The following is a 25,338-nucleotide window of genomic DNA, read 5'->3' as shown; positions in this document are numbered from 1 at the left end:
ATAAAATTACATCTTTATAGTACCCTGGTTAGATGAGATACGGCATCTTCGAAGAAAACCAGGTCCAGGTTCGACCCTCTCGTGACTTCGTTGTACATCGTGAGAAGAAGCGAGAGCCGCTCTTGAAGTAACTCTAAAGATTTAACCTGAAAATTTCAGAAATTCGCATGTTAAACCCAATTTCGGGTGTTACAAAAATATTTTAGGTCAATCCAATAAGGTAAAAACCCATTGCAAGACCTAAAAATCAAATTGCGCTCAAACTTCAAAGACTGAAATTGAAGATTTACTAGTGTGTGTTCTGATATAACGTAGGCCGGTATTACACTATAAACGTTCTTTTATGAAACTTGAAAAATGCAACCAATAAGCGTACTGGTTACATTCGAGCGAATGCAACCAATAGGCTCATTGGTTCTTTCTTCAAGTTTTGAAGAAAAAAAAAGTTATTTTATCAAAATTTTATTGTGTAATCCCAACTTCAGAGCAGAAGTCTTGCTAAAGTCTTCACTAAAATTCACTAAAATTTACAATTTGCCCCGAACTCTACCAAAGAGTTAGACTCCTGTTTAAGGCCGAGATTACAGTATAAAGTTTCATCAAAGATCTTTTACAAAACTTGAAAAAAAAAACAACGAATAAGACTATGGGATACATTCACTCGATTGTAACGGATACGGTTATTGGTTGCATTTTTCAAGTTTTATAAAATAACTTTTATCAAACTTCTTTCATTATGTATATCAAGTTGATAGGGATATGCTTTTCAATTCGTTACCTTTGAAAAAAAAATTGCTGATTATCAATAAAAGTTTTGTAGTTTAAGAGAAAATTTATAAAAATTTCAAAAACAAATTTTCAGAGTAAAATTGATGGTCTCTTTATACTTATAATTGCCACATCTTTATTCAAAAATTGTATGAAAAAGGCGGAGGAAAATAAACATACGGGTTCATAGACTTTTGGTGTTTCTGTATCTGCTTCTTCATCGTCATTTGTATTCTCTGGTGCGTCACTGATGAGAGGAAAATCGATTATTATATCGAATTATCCAAAATTAATGGAAAATTGAGAGAAAATTAATGGGAAATTGAGAGAAAATCTATAATTCGCTAACTATTTAAGGTAAGACCTAGTGTATACAGAAACACACCGAAAATATAATTTATGTTTTCCATCTATAAGGCCGGCATTACACTTTAAAAGTTTGACAAAAGTTCGTTTATAAAACTTGAAAAATGCAACCAATAGGCGGATTAGTTAAGTTTGCGCGAATGTAACAGAAGTGCTTATTGGTTACATTTTTCAAGTTTTAGAAAAGAATTTTATCAAACTTTTATAGTGTAATACCGGCTTAAGAGACTTTAATTTTTCATTCATCAAAGAATCCATTTTTCATTTATAAAATAATTTATTATTTGCTGTGATGGTTGCATTTTTTTCAAATTCGACTGAATGATTATTTTGTGTAGTTATGAAGTCCCAAATTACTCATGAGAGCCGTTCTCGGAAACCAACAGATATGGTTCATTTAAAAAAAACTTACAGGGGGAATTTTACGGAAAGTGCCTCAAAGGAATTTACTTTCTACTACTGATTGATTCGGAAATTGAATTAAAATATGAAAATTGTCTGTGAAATCCACTAATTAGAATACATTTGAGATTAATTTCATTCTCGTAAAATAATAATTACGGGATGTCACGACCCTTGAAAAGTCATTTTTTCAAGTATCACTTTTAAAAACACTCCATCGCATTGCAAATCATTACCGAGTGGGCAAAAAGTCCGTTAAAACTTTAAAAATGAATAAAAAATCTGAAAAATAACCGACACAAAAAACGGTTTGCAGGGTTAGCATCGCTGTCACGGAACTTTTTTAACAGGAAAAAATAACTAAAAAACAGCCGTATTTCGGTGGAAATATGGAAATGAGAAGGTTATAAGAACTTGCGCTCCTAATCCACAAGCAGTTGACCGTAGTAAACAGTGTATGTCGACCGGCTGTACTCTGCCGTTGCTGGATTTGTGATTCGCCTGCAATGTGTTATACCCTGTGGTGGTGGTAAGTGGAACACATACTGCTGTAATAAAAGATTTGGAGGCATTCTGTTCGTTATTTGCGTGTCTTTTCTTTGACTTGTGTACGTCAGCGCCACCTATCAGCTGTTTTTTAGTTTTTCCTGTCAAAAAATTCCCATGACCTAGCGATGATAACCCTACAAACCGTTCTATATTTCGGTTATTTTTCCGGTTTTTATGAATTTGTAAAGTTTCTACGGACTTTTTGCCCACCCTGTACAAGAGGAAACAATTTAATCACGATTTTCTCATATCGTAATTTTTGAGCTCGTCCTAAAGTTAAAAAAACAAAACAAATCTACTGCACAAGAAATTCTGAGAAATTTGGCAAAAATTTTTATTCGACAAGTAAAATGGACCTCGATTTTCATTGTCTCTATTCGTTAGAATTTTACAAACTTCTAAAATTTGAAAAAAATGCATAAATTTCAAAAATGTCAAAATTCAACATTTTTCAGAAAATACTTTCCTTTATTCAATTGCTAAATCCGAGGTTCATTTTACTAACATATGCCGAGTAAACATTTATGCAAAATCACAGAATTTTTGGTGCAGGAGGTTTTTTTTTTTTAAATCTTACGGATGAACTTAAAAACTATTCTGAGGAAAATCGCATTCAAAGTGTTCTCCTTGTATACATTCACATTATACTTCATTTTACTTCTTTCTTTTATTTTGTAGGAACGAATTAAGCAATTCACGCGATTGCATTTTATTTGCAACTGAATGAAATATTGTTTTAAGTAGTTTTCGAAGAATCGACTTCAGGGGTCGTGACAGCCCTTAAAGAAAACAAAAGAATTTGAATTTTCCTATGGCTTCCATCAAAAACAAGCGGTTTAATGTGACAGAGGTATGTACCAAAGGATGTTTAGAGGTGTAGGGAGTTCAATATCTGTGGCTCATAGTTGTCAGAAGCTCCTGACGCGGGGGTGAAACAGAAACGGTGACTACTGAAAATATTACTACCGCAGGAAGTCCCATGCCGAGGGTTTAGCGCACCAACCTCTCGGTGAGTATAGAAAAATGACTGCCATTCGGCATCGGCAATAGATTGTAGGTCCCGGTCTAATTGACCCTGGTGTGCAGAATATGACCTTCAAGGCGAAAATGAGAACCGATTTTCCCGTTAAAAAGTCTCGCCACAGAGAGCAACAGGCCTGCAAATGGTAAAAATATTCAATCACTACACTTCACTTCTGAAATATAGATGGCAGCACTGTAATATCTGACACACACACAACACTAGATATGTACTCAGACTATTAGGTACACAAACTAACACTTCCGGCACAACTCATTCGTTAGGAAATTGCCCATGGTGAGATAGACCTGAGTTGTGCCAACACCATCCATAGCACAAGGCCTCCGTGGGAATCTCGTGACGTCACCAAAGAAGGATATCTCACCTTTAGCCATTGGATACAGAATATAGAAGGCCGACGCACGCGCCATCTTTACAATTTTTTGTAGTACATCCAATGGCTATAGATAAGATGACCTTCTTCGGTGACGTCATGAGATTCGCGAGGATACTGTAAATGGTGTTGGTTGCGCTCGGTTTGAAAGAAAGAAAGCTCACCTAAGTGACCTGCGGCGCTTTTCCAGATATCACTCAAATGGTCACGACACGTTTTCTCGACCAATGAAGTGGCCCGTACTCTCCTAAAGGCTGAGCACCCGTGTTATAGGTAGAACAGTATTTGTATGCACTCACGTATGAGAGTATGAGACTAGCCACTGCGTGCGTGCGTGTGTGAATTATCAATTAAAAGTTGTATGAGGTATGAAGCTGCGTGATATGTGTGGAGAAATGTGTCTGTAATGTAGCGAGTGACTAGTTGCGGCGATATCAAGTGAGGGAGGAATTTGCGAAATTTTAATCTAAACTTACCGAAGGAAATCAACAAAATAATTACGTTCCACGACGCACTGAGATAATTCCGGCGAAAGATTATCTCTCACTGCATTGAAAACAACTTGTTTGAACCAATTCAAATCTTCCGAGGCAGTGAATCTGTAATGAGAATGAAATCGCTCTTATTAATTAACACTTTATCTACCACAGGGATGCACAGCCTCCGGCCCGTGAAAGTTGTCCCGGAAGAAAGTGTCAGTATATGTTACTGCCGAACCCGAAGTGCGGCGATTTTCGCGAATAATTTCGGCCAAAATCCGAATTGCAGAAATGATTTGGACTTTGGCTGGCCATTTCGCAAAGTGGCTGGTGAACCCTGGCCAAAGCTTGATGTGCTGATGTAAGATGGCCCGTCAGGAGCTCAATCTATTTTTTTTAAATCTCCAACGTGTGATACAGGTCTATATATAGCAGCTGTATTGGATTGACATAGCTCTATGTGACGAGAGGAAAAAAAAACGAAATTTGGGAGAAAAACTATAAAAATAATTATATAGGCCTACACATAGTTTTTTTCCGCCAAATTTTTGGAGAAAAAAAATTATTAACGCACTGTGACTGCGGCTTGATGGGTTTTCATAACTAACATGGGCATAATTATCACGAAAAAGTAAACTAACTTGAGGATGACCCTGAATCATGTCTTTTGATATCGGACTTTGGCCAGGGGTCACCGGCCACTTCGGGAACTGGCCGGCCAATATTTAACGAAATTGACCAATTCGAGAAGTGGCCTGTCCCGTCTCCAATCGGCAAATTTCGGGCTTTGGCAGTAACATACACAATACGATAATTACGTACTTTGACCATATTTCCCTCATAGATAAGGGATTCTGAAACAAAAATTGTCAATGGCAAATAAGGTAAAGTTGCCATTTACAGCTGAAAAACTATTAAAAGCAAGTAAAGTTATCAATTACAGCCGAAAAAAAATGTCAAAGGCAAGTAAAGTTTCCAACTATCCTAGCTGAGAAATTGTCGAATGCGGAAAATGATGAGTACTGGAAGGCAAGATGCAAATTCAACAAGGAAAAGCGTATGCGTCGGATTATAATTAATCCTGATAATTAGGCTGATAATATAATATAATTTATAATTCATGAAAATAATCTTAGTTCTTGATTTCAAAAATTCACTTAAGCCTTGTTGAAAACAACGGGGAAAACGCGGAGAAAACATTTTATTAAAAAAAGTTGGGACGGCCAAAAATCCGGGAATACTCGGTGAAATACGGGCCACGTGGTCTCTGTCTAAATACGAGTTCCTGTCCCGTAAGTGGCAGAAATACCGCGGGTCGGACCCGCGGCATGTTCAGGACTGATAAGGTTGTCCACTTCTAATTTACCACATTATGAAAATTATAATTAACATAAATAAAAAAATATATAATGATAATAATAATTATGCAAATTATTTGGTAGGCCTCACTACCAATTAGATTGAGATGTGTCCTCTGAGACATCAGTTTTTGTCACAAACACGCCAACACTTTCTTTAGGAAAACAGAAAAGAATATATTGGGAGCTTATTTTCAAAACCGAGCATTTCCGCCATTTTTCGAAATGCACTTTTTAACGATTTCAGAACTTTTATTTTATGCAACAGGGCGTTTTGCTTTGGGAATATATTTCATGGAAATTACAATGTAAAGTTAGTCCCTTCTGCCAAATTGGGGGGGGGGGGGAACATATCCATCTTGTACATTTACTTTGGTATCTTTCTTTCATTCAAAAGGGAACATAATAACGCTGTTGTCCTATTGGCGTTAAGGGGATTCTTTTTTTTTCCAATACGGCATGCACCTTCACAGTCGCATTCTACAGTAGAACTTCTTAATAAAGGACACCCATAGGACCGAATATTTTGTCCGGTAACGAAGAGTGTCCGTTAACGGGTAGTGAAATGCATTGAATCTCATCGACGTAATTCAAAAAAGTGTGCGTTGGTGTAGGTGTCCACTAACGTGGAATTTACGCGTTATGCAGGGCCGTAAGTAAGATTTTTTGCCCACAACTTTAAAATTCGTTTATAACGATGTTATAAAATTTATTTTCTAACGATGCTCTTCCTTCCCACCTGAAACTGCTAACCTCTAAATTTGCTGCCCGGGGCAGTTCCCCTCCTCCGCCTCTCTCTAGTTCCGGCCCGACGTTATGGGAGGTTCCACTGTAAAATTATCAATTTATGTACAGTAATCGAGACAATGATTACGACTCTTGTTGTACATCCGCCATATATACTTTGGGCGCTATGTAGCGCGTGATTTCTAGATCGAACAGACGATTTATGATTTATTATTGTTAATAATAATCCCCATCCTTCGGGAGAATGATCGTGTTTTTTTATGTTACTCACAAGAGGGTAGTAAGGGTACCTTACTTGGCTGGGGGGAACCTTCTGAAACCAACAGGTGGAGTAGAAATTGCCAATTATCCAGACTTTACCAGCTCCAATTTCAACCAAAAGGTATCACTTACACTGATTTTCTTTCAAAAAGGAATATTTACAAAACTTAAATGCAGCTAACTCCCTTGAATAACGGTCAACAAACGAAATATTTAAAACTCTTCCCTTTTCCACTTCGTTATGCCACTTGTTGGGCTATTTTCAACTTTTGTAAAGCAGTCCATTCCGGAGAAAAGGTTTTTTTTTTTACTTCTACTACAAATTTAGTAATTGTGGAAATGCTCCCTTTTGAAAATATGCTCCTCATATGAAAGGATAGAACGAAGTATGGAAAATGTTCAAAGTATTTTACCTGTCTGCAATGACCCTAAAGATTTCGTGTTTCCACAGCCTGATCAATTGCTCCGGGCTCGTGATGACTGTGGGTTGAGCTGATAATGTAATCCCTTCCCATAGCCTTGACAGATCACGCAAACTGTACACGTAATGGAATTTGTCTGGGGTCGGTAGCTTGTTTTCCTGAAGAAAGAAGCTTGATACAGATTTATGATTCCGTCGAGATGTAATACGGTTGTAATTGATTTTACAATGCAATTAGTCTCGACAAATCTTTGAATGATCATGCCAAGAAATTATACACTCCGTTTTTTGAATGAAGAAGGTATTGGACTTACTTTGACATGGCTCCAAATTAATCTTGAGATCGGCACAAGTTTTCTCACTAAATTTATCACATCCCCGTCGAAGCCACAGGTCTCGTAGAATGTCCCACCACTGATAGCACCTTAAAAAAATAATGCGGTGATAATCATTTTGTTATTCAATGGCAGGAATAGAGCATAAGTTTCAATCCGTTCATCCAACCCGTTCACAAATCAGCGTTTATAGAACCACGCCTGCGCACATTAGTTGCCGGCTTTTCCTCAGGTACATCCTTCTAGTGTTAGGTATGATGTACTATCTGTATAATTCCAAGATTCCTATGGAAACGGATAAACAAGGACAATATTGAATTGATCTACAGGAAGAAGCGATTAGCGCAGTGTTAAGATGCTTCATTAAATACCGCCATGAAAACTATCGTCAGATCCACAGGTTCGATCCAAAGGAAAGTTCTATTTCATATTCATTTCTAACAAACTTGAGGCGAACGCTGATACATTTCGCCTTCTCAATGTTAATCGCAACTGATGTACCTTCGTCAAAAAAGTCCCCCCCCCCCCCGCTCAAGATGAGTACTGAAATACAATATGACGTTTCTATGATTTTTGACCTAATTCGATCAGTAGTGACTTGCTCTGTGGCGATGTGACCGGTGTTGGTGTGGCAAAAAAAAAAGACTTACATTCACACAGCTCACCGAATGAAATGATCAAATGTATTGAGAGATAGACGGCTTTTATGCCGAGGCGAACTCGGAAAGAGAAGGCATCGGGTCTTCGCCTGTAAACACGCCTCTGATAACGAAACAATTGATTAATAAATGGGCTTATTCTAGATGACGTGAAAATTTCACTGAGTATGACTCAAAAATCCATAAAACAATTGAGAACAATAACTCACTGAAAATCCTGTCAATGGAAGCTTCAGAAGGCTCGTTACAGTTGAATATCACGAAGTGTCTCTTGAGACGATCCGGAAGGTCGTTACGTCCACCCCGGGGATGACACATGGCAGCGAGGTAATGGATATCGACTAACCTCACGAAATTTCCTGGTCTTTCTAAACTGTAGAAGCCCTCGATTTCTATAGTTTGACGAACCATCTCGTTCGTCACCTGCAATGACGAGAATCGATCGAGACGTACAGAGTGAGCGAGAAATAAGTTTCTCACTTCAGAGAGCTCCGGAGTGCGTTCTACTGCTCCAAAATGAGACAAAAATTTGTACTACAGATAGTTCAAATGCTGCGCTTGTTATTCGTTAAATTAAAAAAATCACAAATATCCGTCGATAGGTGGCACTGAAGCACACTTATAAATACTGAATATGTTTACACGTGTAAATGTAATATGTAGCACTAAAACTGCTCAATATACGCCCCCTCTTCCTTTTAATAATATGCTCTAATCGTAGAGCGTAGCATTCGGCACCATGTTTTGGATATTTCGGCAGACGCCCTTACTGTGGAAAAAATGGTTTTAAGATTAGAGCACATTGTTCAAATGAAGGGGGCATATATTCAGTAGTTTTAGTGCTAAATAAATCAATATTTACATGTGTAATCAAATTCAATATTTATATATATGTGCCAGTGCCACCTATATATGGATTTTCTCTCTATTTTTATTTAATAAATGGCAAGCGCATCATTTGAACTATCTGTCGAGCCAATTTTGTCTGATTTTGACCAGTGGAATGCAGTTCAGAATTATCTGGATTGGGGGAAACTAATTTTTTGCTCGTCCTGTACATTGACCATTACAGCTCAATGAAGTCAGCGCAAAATCTCCATGGCAGTCTTTACCTGATCATTCCACTCATTGATGTCAGGCATACTGATGTCATCGATGAAGAACGTCATCTTCTTCCCCGCTATTGGACCGTATAGATTCCCAGCTCTCTTCTCAATATAGCTTTCAATGGCTTTCTAAATATTATACATAAGTCTTTTTTAGAACTAGATGATAGTTGATAGTTACCACAGCGATCTTTTTTTTTAGCAATTTATGGATTGGTTCACTTACCTGAAAATGGAGTGGGGCAGTCGCAGAGCTGAAACTGATTTTCTTGCAGACATGGACTTCAGTGTCGTACTTAGATGTGTATGAGTCTATTGTTTCAGTTTTACCGGTCCCTGATCCACCAATCAGCAAAACTGGCTAAAGGAGAGACTTTTTTGAATCACAATATAGGTACCAACACACATTTCTCAATCAAGAAATTTTTCTCAAGGATTCTTTCACTTGAGAAAAATTATTTTACAAAAAAAACTTCTTTTTTTTGTGGTTTAATTTTTCTTAATTCTTTTAATAAAAAAATTTATTTTTTGCAGGAAATTGTGATTTTATTTTCTTGACAATTGGGATTTTATTCTCCAGAAAAATTCCACTTAAAATATTATGTGGTAAAACCTGCCTTTAACGGAACCTGTATTAAGCGGAAACATGTCTTCAATGGAAAAACTTCTTGGTCCCATGACTAAATGCTAAAATATACATTTCGACACACGGGATTGAACGGAGCCTGTCTAACGTGGAAACGGAAAGGAAAATTATATGTTCTTAATAGAAAATTTCACACAAAGACTACGAATGGTTCCCAGACTAACGTTTCCCAGGCCAAGACAATTGCACAAAATTTTGAAGCGCTGTACCGAAATTTTTTTAAGCAATCTTTGTTTGCAAATGTGAGTTCTGCATCATCTCCGCTCCCACATTAGCAAAAAAAATTTCCGCACGTGATGCTGTGATTTTAATAAGCCACGTATTACGGCAGTTGTTTCCGGAAAATTTTTTACAAAATCTTTCGGAAAAGCAGGCTTTTCTACGGGAGAAATCAGAGGACAGGTTGAATTTCCAAATTATGTATGCAGGACTTACAAAATTGCATGCAAGCTGCTTTCCGTGATCGCAGTGCCGAGGACATAAACATGCACCATAACGTAAGAACTGAACCTGACACGACAAATATAGACATGCTCATTGTGAAAATTTGAGAGGATGTCAAAAAGAAGAGGATGAGAGAAGACGAGATGAATGTCATTTTCAGAGGAAAAAAACAGTGTGGGTTGAAATTTTATACAGATCTTGTCGAAACTTTGAAGGAACTGCAGAAATGTTGATTTATAGCTTACAGTATATATTTTTTCTTTCAGGCATTTTTTGTATGATTTATGAAACAAAACTGTTTACTGAAAGTCAAGCAGCTAAAGGGTGTGAAATGCATACAAAAACCTCATTAAACACTGGAAAAAATAAAAATTTACTTACAGTAACTGTTTTTAAGTTTGTACTCAATATTTTGCGATGTGAATAGTTGATGTATGTAAGACTGTGTATATATAGTGTAATGTTGAAGTAAATGCAGTATGTGTGTATTTTTAATGAATAATCGTATCAAGAAGCGTGTAATAATGCAATAATCAATGCAATGATAGACAACGAAGGATTTGATGTGGGCTGCATCTGGTTCACAGGTGAAGCATATTTTCACTTGAATGGGTTCGTAAATAAACAAAACTGGAGATTTTGGGGTTGCGAAAATCCTCATTTGTGTGAAGAGAAACCACTGCATTCGCCTAAAGTTACTGCATGGGCTGCGGTACGCGCCAGAGGCATTATCGGCCCCTTCTTCGTGGGAGAAACGATTACTACTGAACGTTACGTTACAATTTTGGAACAATTTGTCAGCACACATCTAGCGTTGGAGGATCGACCAGGTATTGACTGGTTCATGCAAGATGGGGCTCGACCACGTCGAACAGATAAAGTTTTTCGCTTTCTTCATGAATACTTTAGGAATAGAGTAATTGCGTTAGATTATCCGAAATTTGCTGACACAGGAATAGATTGGCCTCCTTATTCTCCCGATCTGACTCCTTGTGAATGCTTTCTGTGGGGCGCATTGAAAGACACTGTCTATCGAAACAATCCCGCTACTCTGGATGAGCTTGAATCGTTGATTGGTGTTGCATGTGATTCCATTTCCGTTGAGACATTGCAAGACGTGATGTCAAATTTCATTGTTCGTTTACGCCACCTCATTGCTACGAATGGTGAACATTTTGAAAAAATTGTGTTCTGATTGCCAAGACTGTGACTTTATTATTTTTTTTTGTTTTAGACTCCTTTCAGAGAAAGAGTTTTCAGCGCAGAGCGCCATCTGCTAACAGTTTTTGTAACTAAATTTTCGAAATTTCTGTACAACATTCTTACAGTTTTGCTAATAAACATACCGTTTACCGCATAATTCTATTGATCTTTGTTGTAGAGATATTTAATTTTGAAACAAGAGCTTATTCGCTGATCACCCTGTAGTTGTATCATATCAAGGGATAAATATTAATTAATTACCACTTGGTAATTAATAATTACTTTATTTATTTTTGAATTATTTATTATATTTTCAATTAATTAATTTTTATTTCGATGTCATTACAATTTTCGATGTCATTACAAAATTTTACACATTACGTCAATTGAACCTCTATTAAGCGAAAACCTGTGTTCAGCGGAAAGAAATCTCGGTCCCTTGCTATTCCGTTTAACACAGGCCTCTCTCACTGTATTTTCAAAATAAGTGATTTTATTTTCTTGAAACTTTCCCTTTTTTGTTCTCTGTTTCCCAGAAAATTTTTGCTTTGAGTGATTATGTTCACAGAACTGTACATGTTCTTCTTTCTGATTCATGGTCTAGATATGATGGTATTGAAAACGTGATTATGCAAATGAATTGAAAAAGTAATTATTTGCAATAAGTTTATTTCCTTAGTTGTTTTAGAGTCGAATAATAATTATTTTTTTTCAGATACTTTACCAGGCCCTGCTTTGAAACGGTGTCTATAAGGAACTCCATCCGTACGCTATCTATAGTTGGCACGTGAATAGACCTACAATTTGCTGCTGCTTGTGCCGCTTTGTTGAAATTGAATTCAGGGACTAGAGATTCCCACGACTGCCATTGACCTGAATGGGGGGAAAAAACGTTAGTAACGAATTTAACCACACATAACGTGTACTAAAGTGCTAATGTACTCACATGAACCGCGTAAGCATTCCTCTGACGCAGTGATTTCCAAACTTTTTACGTCACGGAGCACTTTTTTAGGAGAAACTTTCATCACGGAATTTTGAAACTCTTAAACGATCTTGATACACCAAAGTGCCACAGAATTAAAAATAGACAACAATATGCATATCTTTAGCACTACACACCGGTGTCTGTAAATATTTCAGCCACTTTACATATAGACGTTTTGTAAAAATTTGAACGATATGCAGTTCGTATACCGTACGTAACGAGCACTAGTGATAAATCTGTATCAAATGCATCAAGATGCTTGTTCAGCCAAGGCAAGCATTTTGGTGCCCTATACAATGTTGAAAAAAGGGTTGAAGGGTGAAATTTTTGCCATCCCCTCCTGGTCCGGCATCCGAGGTACCAGACCCGCCTGCTCCACCCTAGTTGCGGCTCTGTCCCCAGCCAGTTTTCTCCCATATATATTTCATACTATATTTTATCTTTACCATGTGAAACCGTAGTAGCGATGGGAAAAAGAATGCTGAGGTAAAGAAAAAAAATCGATTCCGTTTATAGGGTTACAAATAAAACGTCTCGAGGGAATGAACAAAGAAGGAGCTCGAATGCATTTCTATAATCTGTAGGCTGAGATATTTCGCTCTTGTACGGAAATAGGATTAGAGTGCCCAAAAGTATTTAAATTCTACGGAGCATTTAAGAGTTAAAGTTGCACATGGGAAACAATCAAAGCGAATTCAGTTGTAACAACCTCTTTAAAATTATAATTTAATGAAAATCAAAGATTTTACACGAGTTACAGCCAAATAATCCGAATTGGTTCAATTTATAATTCCCACAGTTTTATAGAAGTTTCTGAGCTAATCATTGATGAATATAATGCCTATAACAACGTACATATAAAGCTTTGACAACACAATTTAGAGCTATGAAAGTTGAATCTATATATATAAAATTGATTTTCTGTGTGTGTGTGTATATATGTTCTCTATACAAATCTACAATTTTAGACCGATCGTTGCCAAATTTTGCATATATACCAAATGGGATCCGACTTAAACGATAGGCTACTTTAAAATTTTGTCAGAGCAGGGCAAATGCCCCAAATGGGCAAAAAACTGTCTAGCAACAATGGTTTTTGAGCCTCAACAATCACTTTCGGAACGTTTACTTTGGTTACCGTGGTTCCCTAGCAATGCGTTTCAGACGTGTATATGCCTTTACAACAGTTTGTAAATTCTTTAATGCAGTCAGTATATTTACAATAGTTTATGCCTTTACAATGAATTGCCACTCTTTCAATAGTCGTCAGAATCATCATCAGCATCACTTTGAGGGACAGGCAAAGGATGGTCCCCATAGAAATCAGTGTTAAAATTGCCAATTTTACTGTAGAAATGCGGGAATTTAGTGGGGGTTTCCTGCCACATCAATAAGTTTAAATTTGAATTCTCAATTCGTGAAATATTGAGTTCGCTTAGAGATATACGAATCCCAGGAGTTTAAATATGAAGTAATTAGCCGGACCTACTTATGAGTTAGATATCCATGCAATAACATTGATTTCAACTTTTTATTTACATCTTCTCAAGCATGAAAATTAATGTCTCCGTATTGTCTTTTGATATTCAACTGCATGAATTTATATAGTTTAGAGGATGTTTTAAAATTGATTATGGACCCGTACAAACTACATCGAAGAAATTCCACAGCTTTAAGCATTTTTGGAAGCTGAAATAGGCAGATAGATGACTTCGGGGGGTGGGGGGGATCGAAATGCCTAGCGTGCGCTCCTTGAAAAAGAAAAACTATTCATTTCTATGTTTCCTTCAATCTAGATTTGTTTCTTTCATGAGTCCCGCTGGAAGTCGCCATATTGTTTAGCTTTGACACAGTTTGTATGTCCCTCAAGAAAGAGAGAGGGAGATATCACGTGATCCAAAAACCCTCATCGAAGAAAACCCGGGCAGCGCCGGCTAGTATATGTATATACTGTATATATATATTAAGTTGAATGATGACATTATGACATTATATATATATATATATATATATATATATATATAATTTTTTTTTTTTTTTTTAAGTTATTCTGTTTTTAAGGTTTATAGTGATTTTTATTCATTTTTGAGGAATTAAAGAGATTGATATTTGAGGTGGGAATCTACCTTGAGGCCCAACTTTGAAATCGAATATAGATTCGGTTCCGTTTCCTTGAGCTACAGGAAGCTCCTCCGCCGGATATAGTGAACGAAGATGTTGCTCCAGTTTACACTGATCTCTCTTATCCAGACATGCCCCGAATGTCCACATTAAACAAAAGAGGTATACGTTCTTAAGGTGGCAATTGTTGATGGTGTCTTTAGCACCAGAGTCTGGTAGCAACCCGTTTAGAAGTTTCAGCATCTGAGACGTAAAATGGATAAAAATTAATCTCACTTTTCGATAGAATACGACAAAAAATCAGTAAAATATCATTACATATAAGGTGCATAGCTAAATTCCCCCTTGTCGCTAATTACTGACGAACCCTTGATCCTAAACCGATGGTGCAAAAGTATTCAAATATGTTGCAGCCCTCAGATAAGTAATTCATATTGCAAGAAAATTTGTAGTTTTAAAAATAAAAAAAATTAACTTTTTATAAGGACATCCTGTGCTCGAAAACCCACTTAGAAAGTTGTTGCCCCGTCTCTCTTGAGGTCAACAAAAAGAAATTCCACGTTTCTAAGTGCAATATTCATTGAGATATTTCAATTCAAAAATCGGAGACAAGTTGGGAAAGAACAGCATAAATGAGAAGAAGTGTTGTCCGTTAGTTTATGCAGTTCTTTCCCACGTTTTCTCCGGTTTTTGTATTGAAATATCACAGCGAATATTGCAGTTAGAAACATATTTTTTGTAGAGCTCAGAAAAGACAGGGCAACAACTTTTTAATTGGGTTTATGGGCACACGGGGGCTGTTTAAATTTTTTTTTCTATTTTAATAACTACACAACCCCATTTAATGTAAATGACGTATCTGAGTTCTACACGTTATAGTTTTTTTTGGGTAGTTTTTCCAACTGGGAAGTATGCCTGTATGATCAACGGTTCGCCAGTAAATTGTGGCAAGGAGACTTAGCTATGCACTCTGTTATATACTACTACCACTACTTAACCGTACATGCACCCCGTACACATTCCTCGTCGGAATTTCTAACGAATCAGTGCATGCCGGAATGCGTGTTCTGAGTAAATATGTAGCCCTAATGTATCTATGTTGTAGAGTTGTGCTTGTTTCATGTTCATGGTGCCATCTATCTTCCATTTTTTTGAAGTAAAGATGTAAATGCTTGAATTTTTCATGTTATGCCAGTATCGTGTTGTAGGTCTGCCTGCTCTTTGCGGAGAGACTTTTTTAAATGGAAGACCGGTTCGCGCATTCGCGCCTCAAAGCTGGAAAACCAATTTCAGCCGACCAGCACTGTGCCGTCAACGGGGTTCGAACCTGAATCCTCAGGACGAGTGTGCAGCACGATTCCCACACGACCGCACAGCGGCACCATGTTACATACTAGCATAACACAACAAAATTTACTCGCATAAAGCGAAATAATTTTTAAATGTCAAAATATTTTAAAATTCGAACACGTCTTGAGCTCATGTCTTCTATTAGCACCTGAGAAATGAGCATGAACTCTGTAATCTTTGTTCTGAAAGCAACGTTCTCTCTGCACCAAGCCGACATATTGCTGTACGACTCCTTAAATAAGTTCTCAATAGTGCGAGCCACTTCTCCAGGGCGAGACATCAGCCAGGCCTAAAGACGACAGAGTTATTAGTCAATACAGGAACAAAAACTGATCAAAATTCCTTATAGTAATGTTTCAAAGCACACCAGACTCTCAATTATCCTGCCTAATGTGACGGAAGGACAGGCCAGATAACAAAAAAGCCGGACAGGCTAAATTTCTATAAACCTACCCCATCCATTTGCCATCAAAAACAGAGTTTTTATATCAAAACCCCTCTCTTATTTTCTGTACAAGCCAGTATTCTACAAATGTTAAGTTACAGTGGTGTAAAACAGGTTAATTTTAAAAAAAAGTTAAAGTTACAGTGGTGTAAGTCACATTTTCAACAATTCCGACCAGATTTCCCTAGAAGTGTTAAACTGTTGAAAGGAAAAAAATTAACTAATATCTAGGAAAAAATAACTAAAGAATGAACTTCAGCTTCAATAATTCGCTACTTGATTGTGGAAGGACAAAACTTTTACCTTGGAACACTGTATTCGAATTTCTAGTACAGCCTTGTTCTTCTGAAAATGAGGATAAATTGACTTACATCACTGTAATGATCACCAAATATTTCTTGTGTGCTGGACTTTTAGCGTTTTGAAAATTTATTGAAGTCTAAGAATATTGTACATATTTTAAGATAAATTCTGTAATATCATTTACAAATTATAATTATAAATTTGATTGCAGGGAACAAAAAAGCATGTATGCTGTAAAACACACTATACACACAAGCTTTCAACCACTTCAGCGTCATTGACGAGATATTCCGGCTTCTTGAAAGCCTCTTAATTTATCATTGTGTGACATCCCTAAGTATTTTGTACAGGTGATTTCTTCAATGGAGAACATTTTTCTCTATATAACTTAATTTGTACTAGCTTAAAATCTGAAGAAAAAAAGACTTATTTGCATTAAAAAAGATGTGGCATTTTGGGAGCGGACTCAATAAGTTTTCCTATTGTTGAAATAAACAAAATATTAACGTAAAATATAACGTAAAAGCTAAATTCTTACAAAAATTATTTCAACTTATTTCATTGATAAATGATTACAAAAATTGATTGCATTTGCAATGATTTGGCAAAAGTAAATTTTTCGTCATTTTATCGCTGAGAATTATAATTATTCTTTCAACTAGGCCGGATAGTCGAGAGTCTATTGTATGAATATAGGATGACTCAGGGGTCAAGAGGAAAAAATTTGGGGAGTGATAGTACACATTTAAACAAACAATTTTGACCATGCAATACACAGTCGTAACGCATGATGTGAAACTTTTCCCTTCTTTCTGTCAAACAGAGCACAACTCCGGTCTATCGTCATGTCGCCATAGACAATTTACTACTGAATGAGTTGTGCCGGAAGTTTGCATGTGTACCTAACAGCCTGCGTGCATATCTAGTGTTGTACGAGAATTTTCAGTGCTGCCACCTACTTTTCAGATTTTGAGTGTAATGCTTGAACATTTGTACTATGTTTGTTGCTCTCTGTGGCGAAACTTTTTAACGGAAGAGATCCGCTCCCGCATTCATGCTTCGACCACAGGAAACCACAGAAATCAACTTCAAACCAACTTCAGCCTAACAACAGTGAGGCTCGAACCCAGGTGCAAGCTGTGAACTGCTAGACGGAACTTGACTTATTGAACGCATAAAGCGCTGGTTTTGACACTTATCGTCTTTCCTATCGTGTATTGCAGAAGAAATGGATAGTTTTATGAGTCAGAATAAGGTGGACACGCAGTTCATGAATGTTGCTGTGAACGGGAATGCTTTGGAAGTGCAAGGAATGTACTGGGAGTGTGTACCTGTGCGGAATGCACCCCCTTTGGCAGTGGTGTGCGAGATACAGGGAGAGCCAGGAATTTTGAGGAGGCCACAAGAAGCCCGTTTCGCACCGAGACAGGTGAAATCGTTCAAAAGTTTTCCGATCAGGTTTGCTTCTTGTCAGAAAACACTCCCTGTACTGTCTTCGGGATTCCAGAGCATTCCCGTCCGCAGCATCATGCATGAAATACATGCCCTACTTTTCCTGAATCATAGAACCATTCATTTCTCCTGCAATCTATGATAAGAATGACGATAATCGGCAAGGTGCTTTATACTTTCAATGACAGTAATATCTACCGGTTCTCGGCTTGCGTTATGAGCATGCATTATTATGACCAAAACTGTTTATTAAAATATGTTATGCTCTATCATTCTTTGAAGCTTTGTCCACTAATAATGTGTATGAACGGTAGAAAGAATGGTGGTTACGGTAAGTACGGGTTCCCAAGTCAGGTCAGATGCGCTCATGTATACCATCCCATTCCTGGATACCGTTGCCGGGGAAGCGTTGTCTATGTTGTGCACTTCGAAGATGATCTTGGATAGAGGTGACATCGGCAGTCGGTCACCATTGGCCAGTGTCAGGGTCTTGTTGTCATCCAGCACGGAATTGAGATTCTCTATCCACAGCGAATCGATCGGTCCATCCAGTACTATCCAAGTATGCTCTCCTAAGAATATCAGACAAATCATGTTGATTGAAGGGGCGTGTATTGACATTTCTTTTTAAAGAGTCAAGGGATGTTAAAATGAAAATTTCTCTTATTACTGTATATTTCTTGCTAAAAATGCTTTAATGATATTTCAGTATCAATATAGTAGCAATTTCAGGTCTCTTAGTTTGAAAAATATGTTTCAAGAAGCTTGGCGCCTTTTTTAGATACCAAAGACACCAAAAGACGCCAATGGTCGCAAACAACGGCTGAAACGGTCATTTTTTGGTAATTTTTTTCTCTCGTGCGTTTCAAATTTCCCTGAAAAACATCATGTTTTTTTTATTTTGCTCTGTAGGAATAATAAATTTGTAGCATAAATTTTGTATAATGAGAAACCCTAATGAATAAAAAATTATAAACTGTTTTTGAGGCATAAATTTGCAAATTTTTCATCATTTTCCGCTATTTCTGCCAAAATTATCATGAAAATAAAATCACACAATGAAATGCATGCTTCAAGTCATTTATTTTTGCCTGCAGAGGAAAATTAAAAACAAATTGATGCTTTTCAGTGAAATTTGAAACGGGAGGGGGGGGGGAAATGACCGTTACACTTTGGCGCCTTTTGGTGTCTTTAACGACGCCAAGCTTGTCGAAACACATTATTTTTAAACTATGAGACCTGAAATTGTTACTACAATGATTCTTTCTTTCAAAACCGAGACAACTCAGGTCTATCACCATCTATGGGTGATTTATTACCTAATCAGTTGTGCTGGAAGTGTAGCTGTGTCCGCACCTAACAGTCTAAGTGCGTATGTAGTGTTAAGGCTTGATTTGGGCTCCAGTGTTGACATCTATATTTCAGAAGTGAAGTGAGTGATGTATTATGATTGAATTACATTTGTACTGTTGCTCTGTGTGGCGAGACTTTTTCAAAGGGGAGATCGCTCGCATTCGCGCCTTGAAGTGGGAAACCACAGGAAACCAGCTTCAGCCGACCACCACTGGGGCGTTCGAACCCGGGACTTCGCGACGCGAGTCCGTCACTATGACCACTCGGCCATCACTACATTGATACTGAAATGTCATTAAAACAGTTTTAGCAAGAAATATGCAGTAAGAAAATTTTCATTTGAACGTCCTTTGTCCCCCCGTTAATGCACACGGATTGAATTATTCCATCATAAATTGTTTAGTTGCGTGGTATATGTATAATCTCAGGTACCTTCCTTTGCCTTTAGCGTCTTCCTCCAAAGAGCGGAGAAAACGCCATCCGTCCAGTCGTTTGTGGCTGCGTCTAGTCTCCCGAACATCTGATGCACGAGGATCGCCTTAGGGTTTATGCGGATCTCTTTGTGTTGTTGGCCTAACGTTGTGAGTACTTCGATGGTTTGCCTGATGCATTGGGTTTTACCAGAACCCGAAGGCCCTAAAACCATTATTCCGTGACGAACTTGCTGGACTTCGTACAACTTTAAAATCAAAAATAAAGATTTAGTTTATTATGAAAGATTGCAACAGCGATGCCAGATGAATCAAAGCACTGACGGCGGCAGAAATTGCGACACGTTTTTTACTGTTAAGAAGACATCAACGAATAAGGCAAATACACGAAAATAAAAAGTCCTAATGCATTTCAACACCAATGGGTGCCGTCTTCAGAGGAAATTTCCTCTGAAGACACCCATTACTTTTTATTTTCGTGTATTTGCCTTATTCGTTGGTGTCTTCTTAATATTCCTGGGCAAAGTTGATAAACTCTTCTACGTTTTTTACTTATAAACTTGCATTATTTGTGCTTTTGTAATTTACAAGTACCGACGTGCGTAGGGTTATATTGAAATTAAACTTTCGTTGCTCTTGGGGATGTGGAAGCTAGTTCAAGTGACATCGCTAAGCCAGACATAAAGGCACGTCTGAATTTTGACAAGGCACCAATTTTGACAAACGGCACCAAGTTCGGACATCGGATACTTCAGATGTGATGAGCTATTTATTTATTTAATTTTTAAAAAAAATACAGTAAATCCTTGGAAAGTCGCCACTCCGGTTAAGTCGTCATTTTTATTCGGTGCTGTCTAGCTTTCATAGATAGCAATGCTATCAAACTCTCGTTTACTCGCCATTAATTTCGTATAATCTGTCACTATGGACAAATTTGAGAGAGAGGAACAAATATGATTTCTATGACTTCTTTGAAGAGAAAGCTTGACGACAGTATTGTCATGTGTTCCAAAGCGACCATAAAAGTCTTATCTATCAAAACGGAACACGCTTGTCTCAAGTGGCACTGAGGAAGCACATTTGCCGACTTAAGGCAACAAAAGTTCTTGAAGCGTTCGGGACTGTTCAAGCTGGACTTAATTTCATGTTGGGCAAGTGGGGTATTTCTTGCCAAGAGTCCCAACTAAGTTGGGGTTTCAAATTTGAAGAAAAACAATTTATATTCGTTGCCCATTGCCTCTTCAAGTCAAAATCATGCCCGGTATCCGAGATTACCTCCTGTTAGTACCATGGAGTACTGATGAAGAATTTTAAGCACGAAAATTAAAGGCGCTGTAGAATTAATCTGCTGGAGAAAAAGTTTCCTACAGCTGCTTTGGCCAGTATAAATTAAAAGCAAGTCGGAATGAATCGTGCTCCAGAGTATTCCACAATAAGTTAAATACCACTCATAGATTTTTGAGTAGGAAGTTTCCACCTGACATAATGTTTTATTTTGTAGTAATTTATCGATTTAACATTACTGTAATTTTAATTTATATGTTAATAAATATTATATATTATTCAAAATTTATACTATTTTTGCTATATTAAACTTAAAACTAACCTCGTTTTGTTTAAGTTGTCACTCAACTCAAGCTGTCACAATTTCTTGAAAACTTGAGTGACGACTATATTATAAAAACTAATCGGTAGATGTCGCTTCCCGAATAATTCTACATACGTTCAATGTATATAGAAATGTCCTCTCCACCTCTTAATACAAGATTCATCGAAAGACTGGTAATTTGTGGAGATGATGATTACAAGGAAGAAAAATCATCTCTGCCCCCACGGGGACTCGAATCCCGGTCTCTCGTTTGCCGGACGAGTGCTCTACCAACTATGGAAACTGTTGATGGCTGTCTTCATGGGGAGAACGATTCTGCCTCTTTTGAGGTAACGGAAGTAAGGTGCTTTGCATCAGTCCGGGGTTGTGAGTGGTTCTATCTATCTATCTATGGAAACAGATAGAATATTTTAACCTTGGAGCGTATACTATATATATGTTGAAAGGCTCCGTACATGGACGGAGGCAGCAATCAACTAACAGCTCGTGAATGACATAGGCCACATGTATATAGAAATGACCTCTCCACTTGTTAATACAAGATTCATCAAACGACTGGTAGAGCACTCGTCCTGCAAACGAGAGACCGGGATTCGAGCCGTGGGGTCAGAGATGAATTTTCTTCCTTGTAATCATCATCTCCACAAATAACCAGTCGATGAATGTTGTAAATTCAATGAGTAATCCTTGGTTTTCATCGCCATGCTTTCTATTCACAAGTCTACCGAGGACAACCTGTCATCTCTAATTGTTTGAAAGTCAACATTCGTCGGCATGTTCTAGGGAAACCTAAATGCAGATTTTACTGAGTTCGGCTATGGAAAATATGGTATTATCGATGAAGATCACATTTTGAACATTCATAGAATGTAGAAGAGTTGATCCACTTTGCCCAAGAATATTTAGAAGACACCAACGAATAAGGCAAATACACATACAAATAAATATTCATAGAATGGTTTGACAAGCGACAGTGCCACCTATACGTGAAGTTTCGTAGAATATGTTTTATTTAGTAAGCGCGTCCATCTGAAGTGTCTGTTACCCATATTCGGCGTCATATAAGCGTAGGGGAAAAGCCCTCCTTTATCTTCTGAGTTGAGGAAGTTCAATTTCGATAACCCTGTGCTTGAAGATTGAATGGTGAAAGAAATAAACGCCTTAATTTACGTGCTGTTTTGTTGAATGAACATCGAACGGTTATTACCTGCCTAACTTTAACCGTCCACGGCGGGTGATTGGTTAGTCCGTTCTGCGACAGTAGCCTCGCAACGACGTTCTCGAACTCTGCGTCATTCTTCGTTATGTCTGCTACACCCGGAAAAATATCCTCCACCAATGACAAGAAAAGCGGCTCGTCTTCGTCAACCTGGTAAATTGAAATATGGCCATTTTTACTTCGGCTTTCAAAACGATAAACTAATGCCACATTTCAGGTCTCGAATCTCTTAATTAGTAACTGATTTAACTAAACATTTCTAGCCAAAACTAGTCTAGATTTACAGAGATTCGCTTTATATGATAGACTTTAGTACAATCACAGCGGATTTTCGAACTCACCAGCTTGGGCAAGTTCATTTGTCGCAAGACCTTCGTAACAACCGAACTCTCAGAATCCATAAGGTTCTGGCGTTTCGTGTGGCCGAGAGACCTCAGCACCGATAGAATATTCCTCAATCCAAAGTCATAATGAACCTGAGGGAAGAGTAAATCATTTTCAATGTGTCTGTGTAAGCCAATAGTGTTTGTAACGTACGGGTCGCGACCCAAACTTGGATCGCAGGGTTTTTTCCGAGATGGGTGGTTCAAATCCACTTAAAACCAGGGTTTCCTGATCTATGAGTCATGACCCAGTCTTGATTCAAAGGACATCCGAGATGGGGCGTATAGATCCACTCATAGCAAGTATTCTTAAGCTATGTGGGCCGCGACAAAAACTTTATTCGTAGGAACTTCCGAGATGGGTCGTGCAAATTCACTTACAGTCAGGGTTTCTTGATCTATGGGTCATGACCTAATCTTGATCCACAGGGGCATCCGAGATGGGTCGTACTTACAGCGGTGTTGTTGAACCATGGGTTACGACCCAAAATTATTTGCGGGGGACTTCCGAAATTGGTCATACAAATCCCCTTATAGTCAGAGAAACTTGATCTGTGGGTCGCAAACAAACTTGATTCGCAGGGGCATTCCTAGATGAGCCATACCAATCCGCTAACAGTACTTGTTATAAATACACTTCCTGCGTCACTGGTTTTACTATAATTTCTAAAAACAAGCAGTCCCGTGGGCAAAGCGAAGCTGATCTTGTTGCTCATTTTGGGTCACGGCTCAAAAAGGTTAAGAACCCTTGTTGTAAGCAATTCCAGTTTTTTCCAATAGTTCTTGACCTTTTTTTTACCCGTCTATGGCACCTTTTATGTTTATTTACTTATTAGCCAGAACATTTAAAAAAACATACAATACAGAAAGAAAGCTAAAAAACAGCACTGAACAATATTTTCTTCTTGTGACCCAACTTTTATTTTAAATATACGAGCAATAAATGAATTTAATATTGTACAGAACTTGTATGAATAAAGTTGATCTTCGGTCACCCGGATAGAGTCCTGTCAGCGTCCCTCTTAGAAGGAAAGATGCTTCACATGTGTGTGACTTTTTACTAGTGGCTACCTTAATCACTCCCATGACTCATAGACTATCCTAGTGATGGGCAAACTACGGTCCGCTTAGAGGTTCTATCCGGGCCCGTAGCAGATTTCAAAATTATAGTATAGAAATTTTCAATTTCAGTGTTTTCAGTGTGCTGGGGGGGGGGGGGTATTCTTTATTTGCATATGAAAAATATATTTCTGAGAAATTGATTTAAAAACTAAGGGAAATATATGCCGAAAATTTAACACATATGTTATAAATGTGCATGAAGTTATAAAAATATACTTAATTTTTAACAGTCAAAAAAAGGATGAACTTTTGTGTCTCATTTTGCAATGAGACCGTGGCAGTCTTCAAAGCATACAGCCCATCCCGTCACTTCATTTCCAAGTACAAAAATTCTAATTATGAATCAATGTCCGAACATCATCCATATATACATGTCAGCCAATTTTTTTTCTTTTCAATTTTTGGCCCGCTCCTAAAAAAAGTTTGCCCATCACCTTGCGGCCATGGATAGCGACTACCCATAGCCGCAGGAACCATTCATGTAATGAACTAAATAAATAAGAGATACTAACCCCCGGCCCGGCAAACATAGTTCGCCATACGGGGTTCCCCGAAGGGAGCATTTATTTTCTCCACAAAAAAAAAAAAAAAAACTAAATAAATAAAACCAAATTAGGGGACGGGCAGTTCCCCCCAATTTGGACCACACTCCTTTTTAGTGCCCACTCCCCACTATCTCATCCACGTTCTTTTCTCATTTAGGACATTTTACTTATTGGACTGATTTTTGGAGTAAATTTAAAAATACGAAAATTAAAAATTAAATTGATCTCTAGGACGAGAGCAGTAACCTTCCCTATGCTTTGCCATCTCAACATTACGGGCCTCCGGGCACAGTAATGTTCTGAGATCCCTTACTTAGCTAGAACTAACAGCTTATATAGGGTACATAGTTAACACCACACACGGCATTTTACTGACAAACCGTTGATCTTAGAAGCATACTTCCAATTAGAAAAAGTATTTAAACAACGTGTAGAACTCAGATACACATGTTGCGAGGGGTTGCAAGGTTATCAAAATATAAAAAAAATTATAAAAACAGCATCAAATACGGATAAGCTGTTTTAAATGCATTTAATACTGTTTTTTGCTACTTTCCGCCGTTTTATAATTCGAATATCTCAGCGAATATTGCACTTGGACTCACTTGGATTTGTTTTTGTCTGGCTCAGGAGAGACAGTGCAGGAATTTTCTAATTTGGCTTTTTAGGACTGGTTGTCCGTATATAAAAAGTTTACTTTTTTTATTTTAGTAACTATACAAGTCCTTGCAACATGAATGACGTTTCCGAGTTCTGAACGTTATTTTGATACTTTTTTCTAATTGGGAGTATACATCTATGTATAGATCAATGGTTCGCCAGTAAAATGCCGTGCGTGCTGTTACCTATGCACCCTAC

General features: G+C 37.6%; 1 protein-coding gene across 1 annotated transcript in view; it reads right to left on the bottom strand.

The window, feature by feature from the left end:
• LOC149078498 (dynein axonemal heavy chain 5-like) overlaps positions 1-25,338 on the bottom strand; it is a 146,803-nt gene that overhangs the window by 64,135 nt on the left and 57,330 nt on the right. Inside the window, exons 34-48 of the mRNA XM_089241005.1 lie at positions 22,772-22,906; positions 22,419-22,580; positions 19,604-19,850; positions 18,149-18,390; positions 15,767-15,907; positions 14,274-14,511; positions 11,884-12,032; positions 9,093-9,227; positions 8,873-8,995; positions 7,970-8,183; positions 7,081-7,190; positions 6,759-6,925; positions 3,977-4,099; positions 949-1,015; positions 24-146 (exon numbers count right to left, since the gene is read on the bottom strand). Coding sequence (XP_089097131.1) covers positions 24-146; positions 949-1,015; positions 3,977-4,099; positions 6,759-6,925; positions 7,081-7,190; positions 7,970-8,183; positions 8,873-8,995; positions 9,093-9,227; positions 11,884-12,032; positions 14,274-14,511; positions 15,767-15,907; positions 18,149-18,390; positions 19,604-19,850; positions 22,419-22,580; positions 22,772-22,906 — 2,376 coding nt within the window. The remainder of the gene's footprint in view (positions 1-23; positions 147-948; positions 1,016-3,976; positions 4,100-6,758; positions 6,926-7,080; positions 7,191-7,969; positions 8,184-8,872; positions 8,996-9,092; positions 9,228-11,883; positions 12,033-14,273; positions 14,512-15,766; positions 15,908-18,148; positions 18,391-19,603; positions 19,851-22,418; positions 22,581-22,771; positions 22,907-25,338) is intronic.

The sequence above is a fragment of the Pholcus phalangioides genome, unplaced genomic scaffold (genome assembly GCF_987345545.1).
Source record: "Pholcus phalangioides strain wild (caught in Gottingen) unplaced genomic scaffold, Ppha-v1.0 ptg000013l_1, whole genome shotgun sequence".
In the NCBI taxonomy this organism is placed as follows: Eukaryota; Metazoa; Arthropoda; class Arachnida; order Araneae; family Pholcidae; genus Pholcus; species Pholcus phalangioides.
The sequence above is the reverse complement of the archived record's forward strand: the minus strand, read 5'-3'. Positions and strand labels throughout refer to the sequence as shown.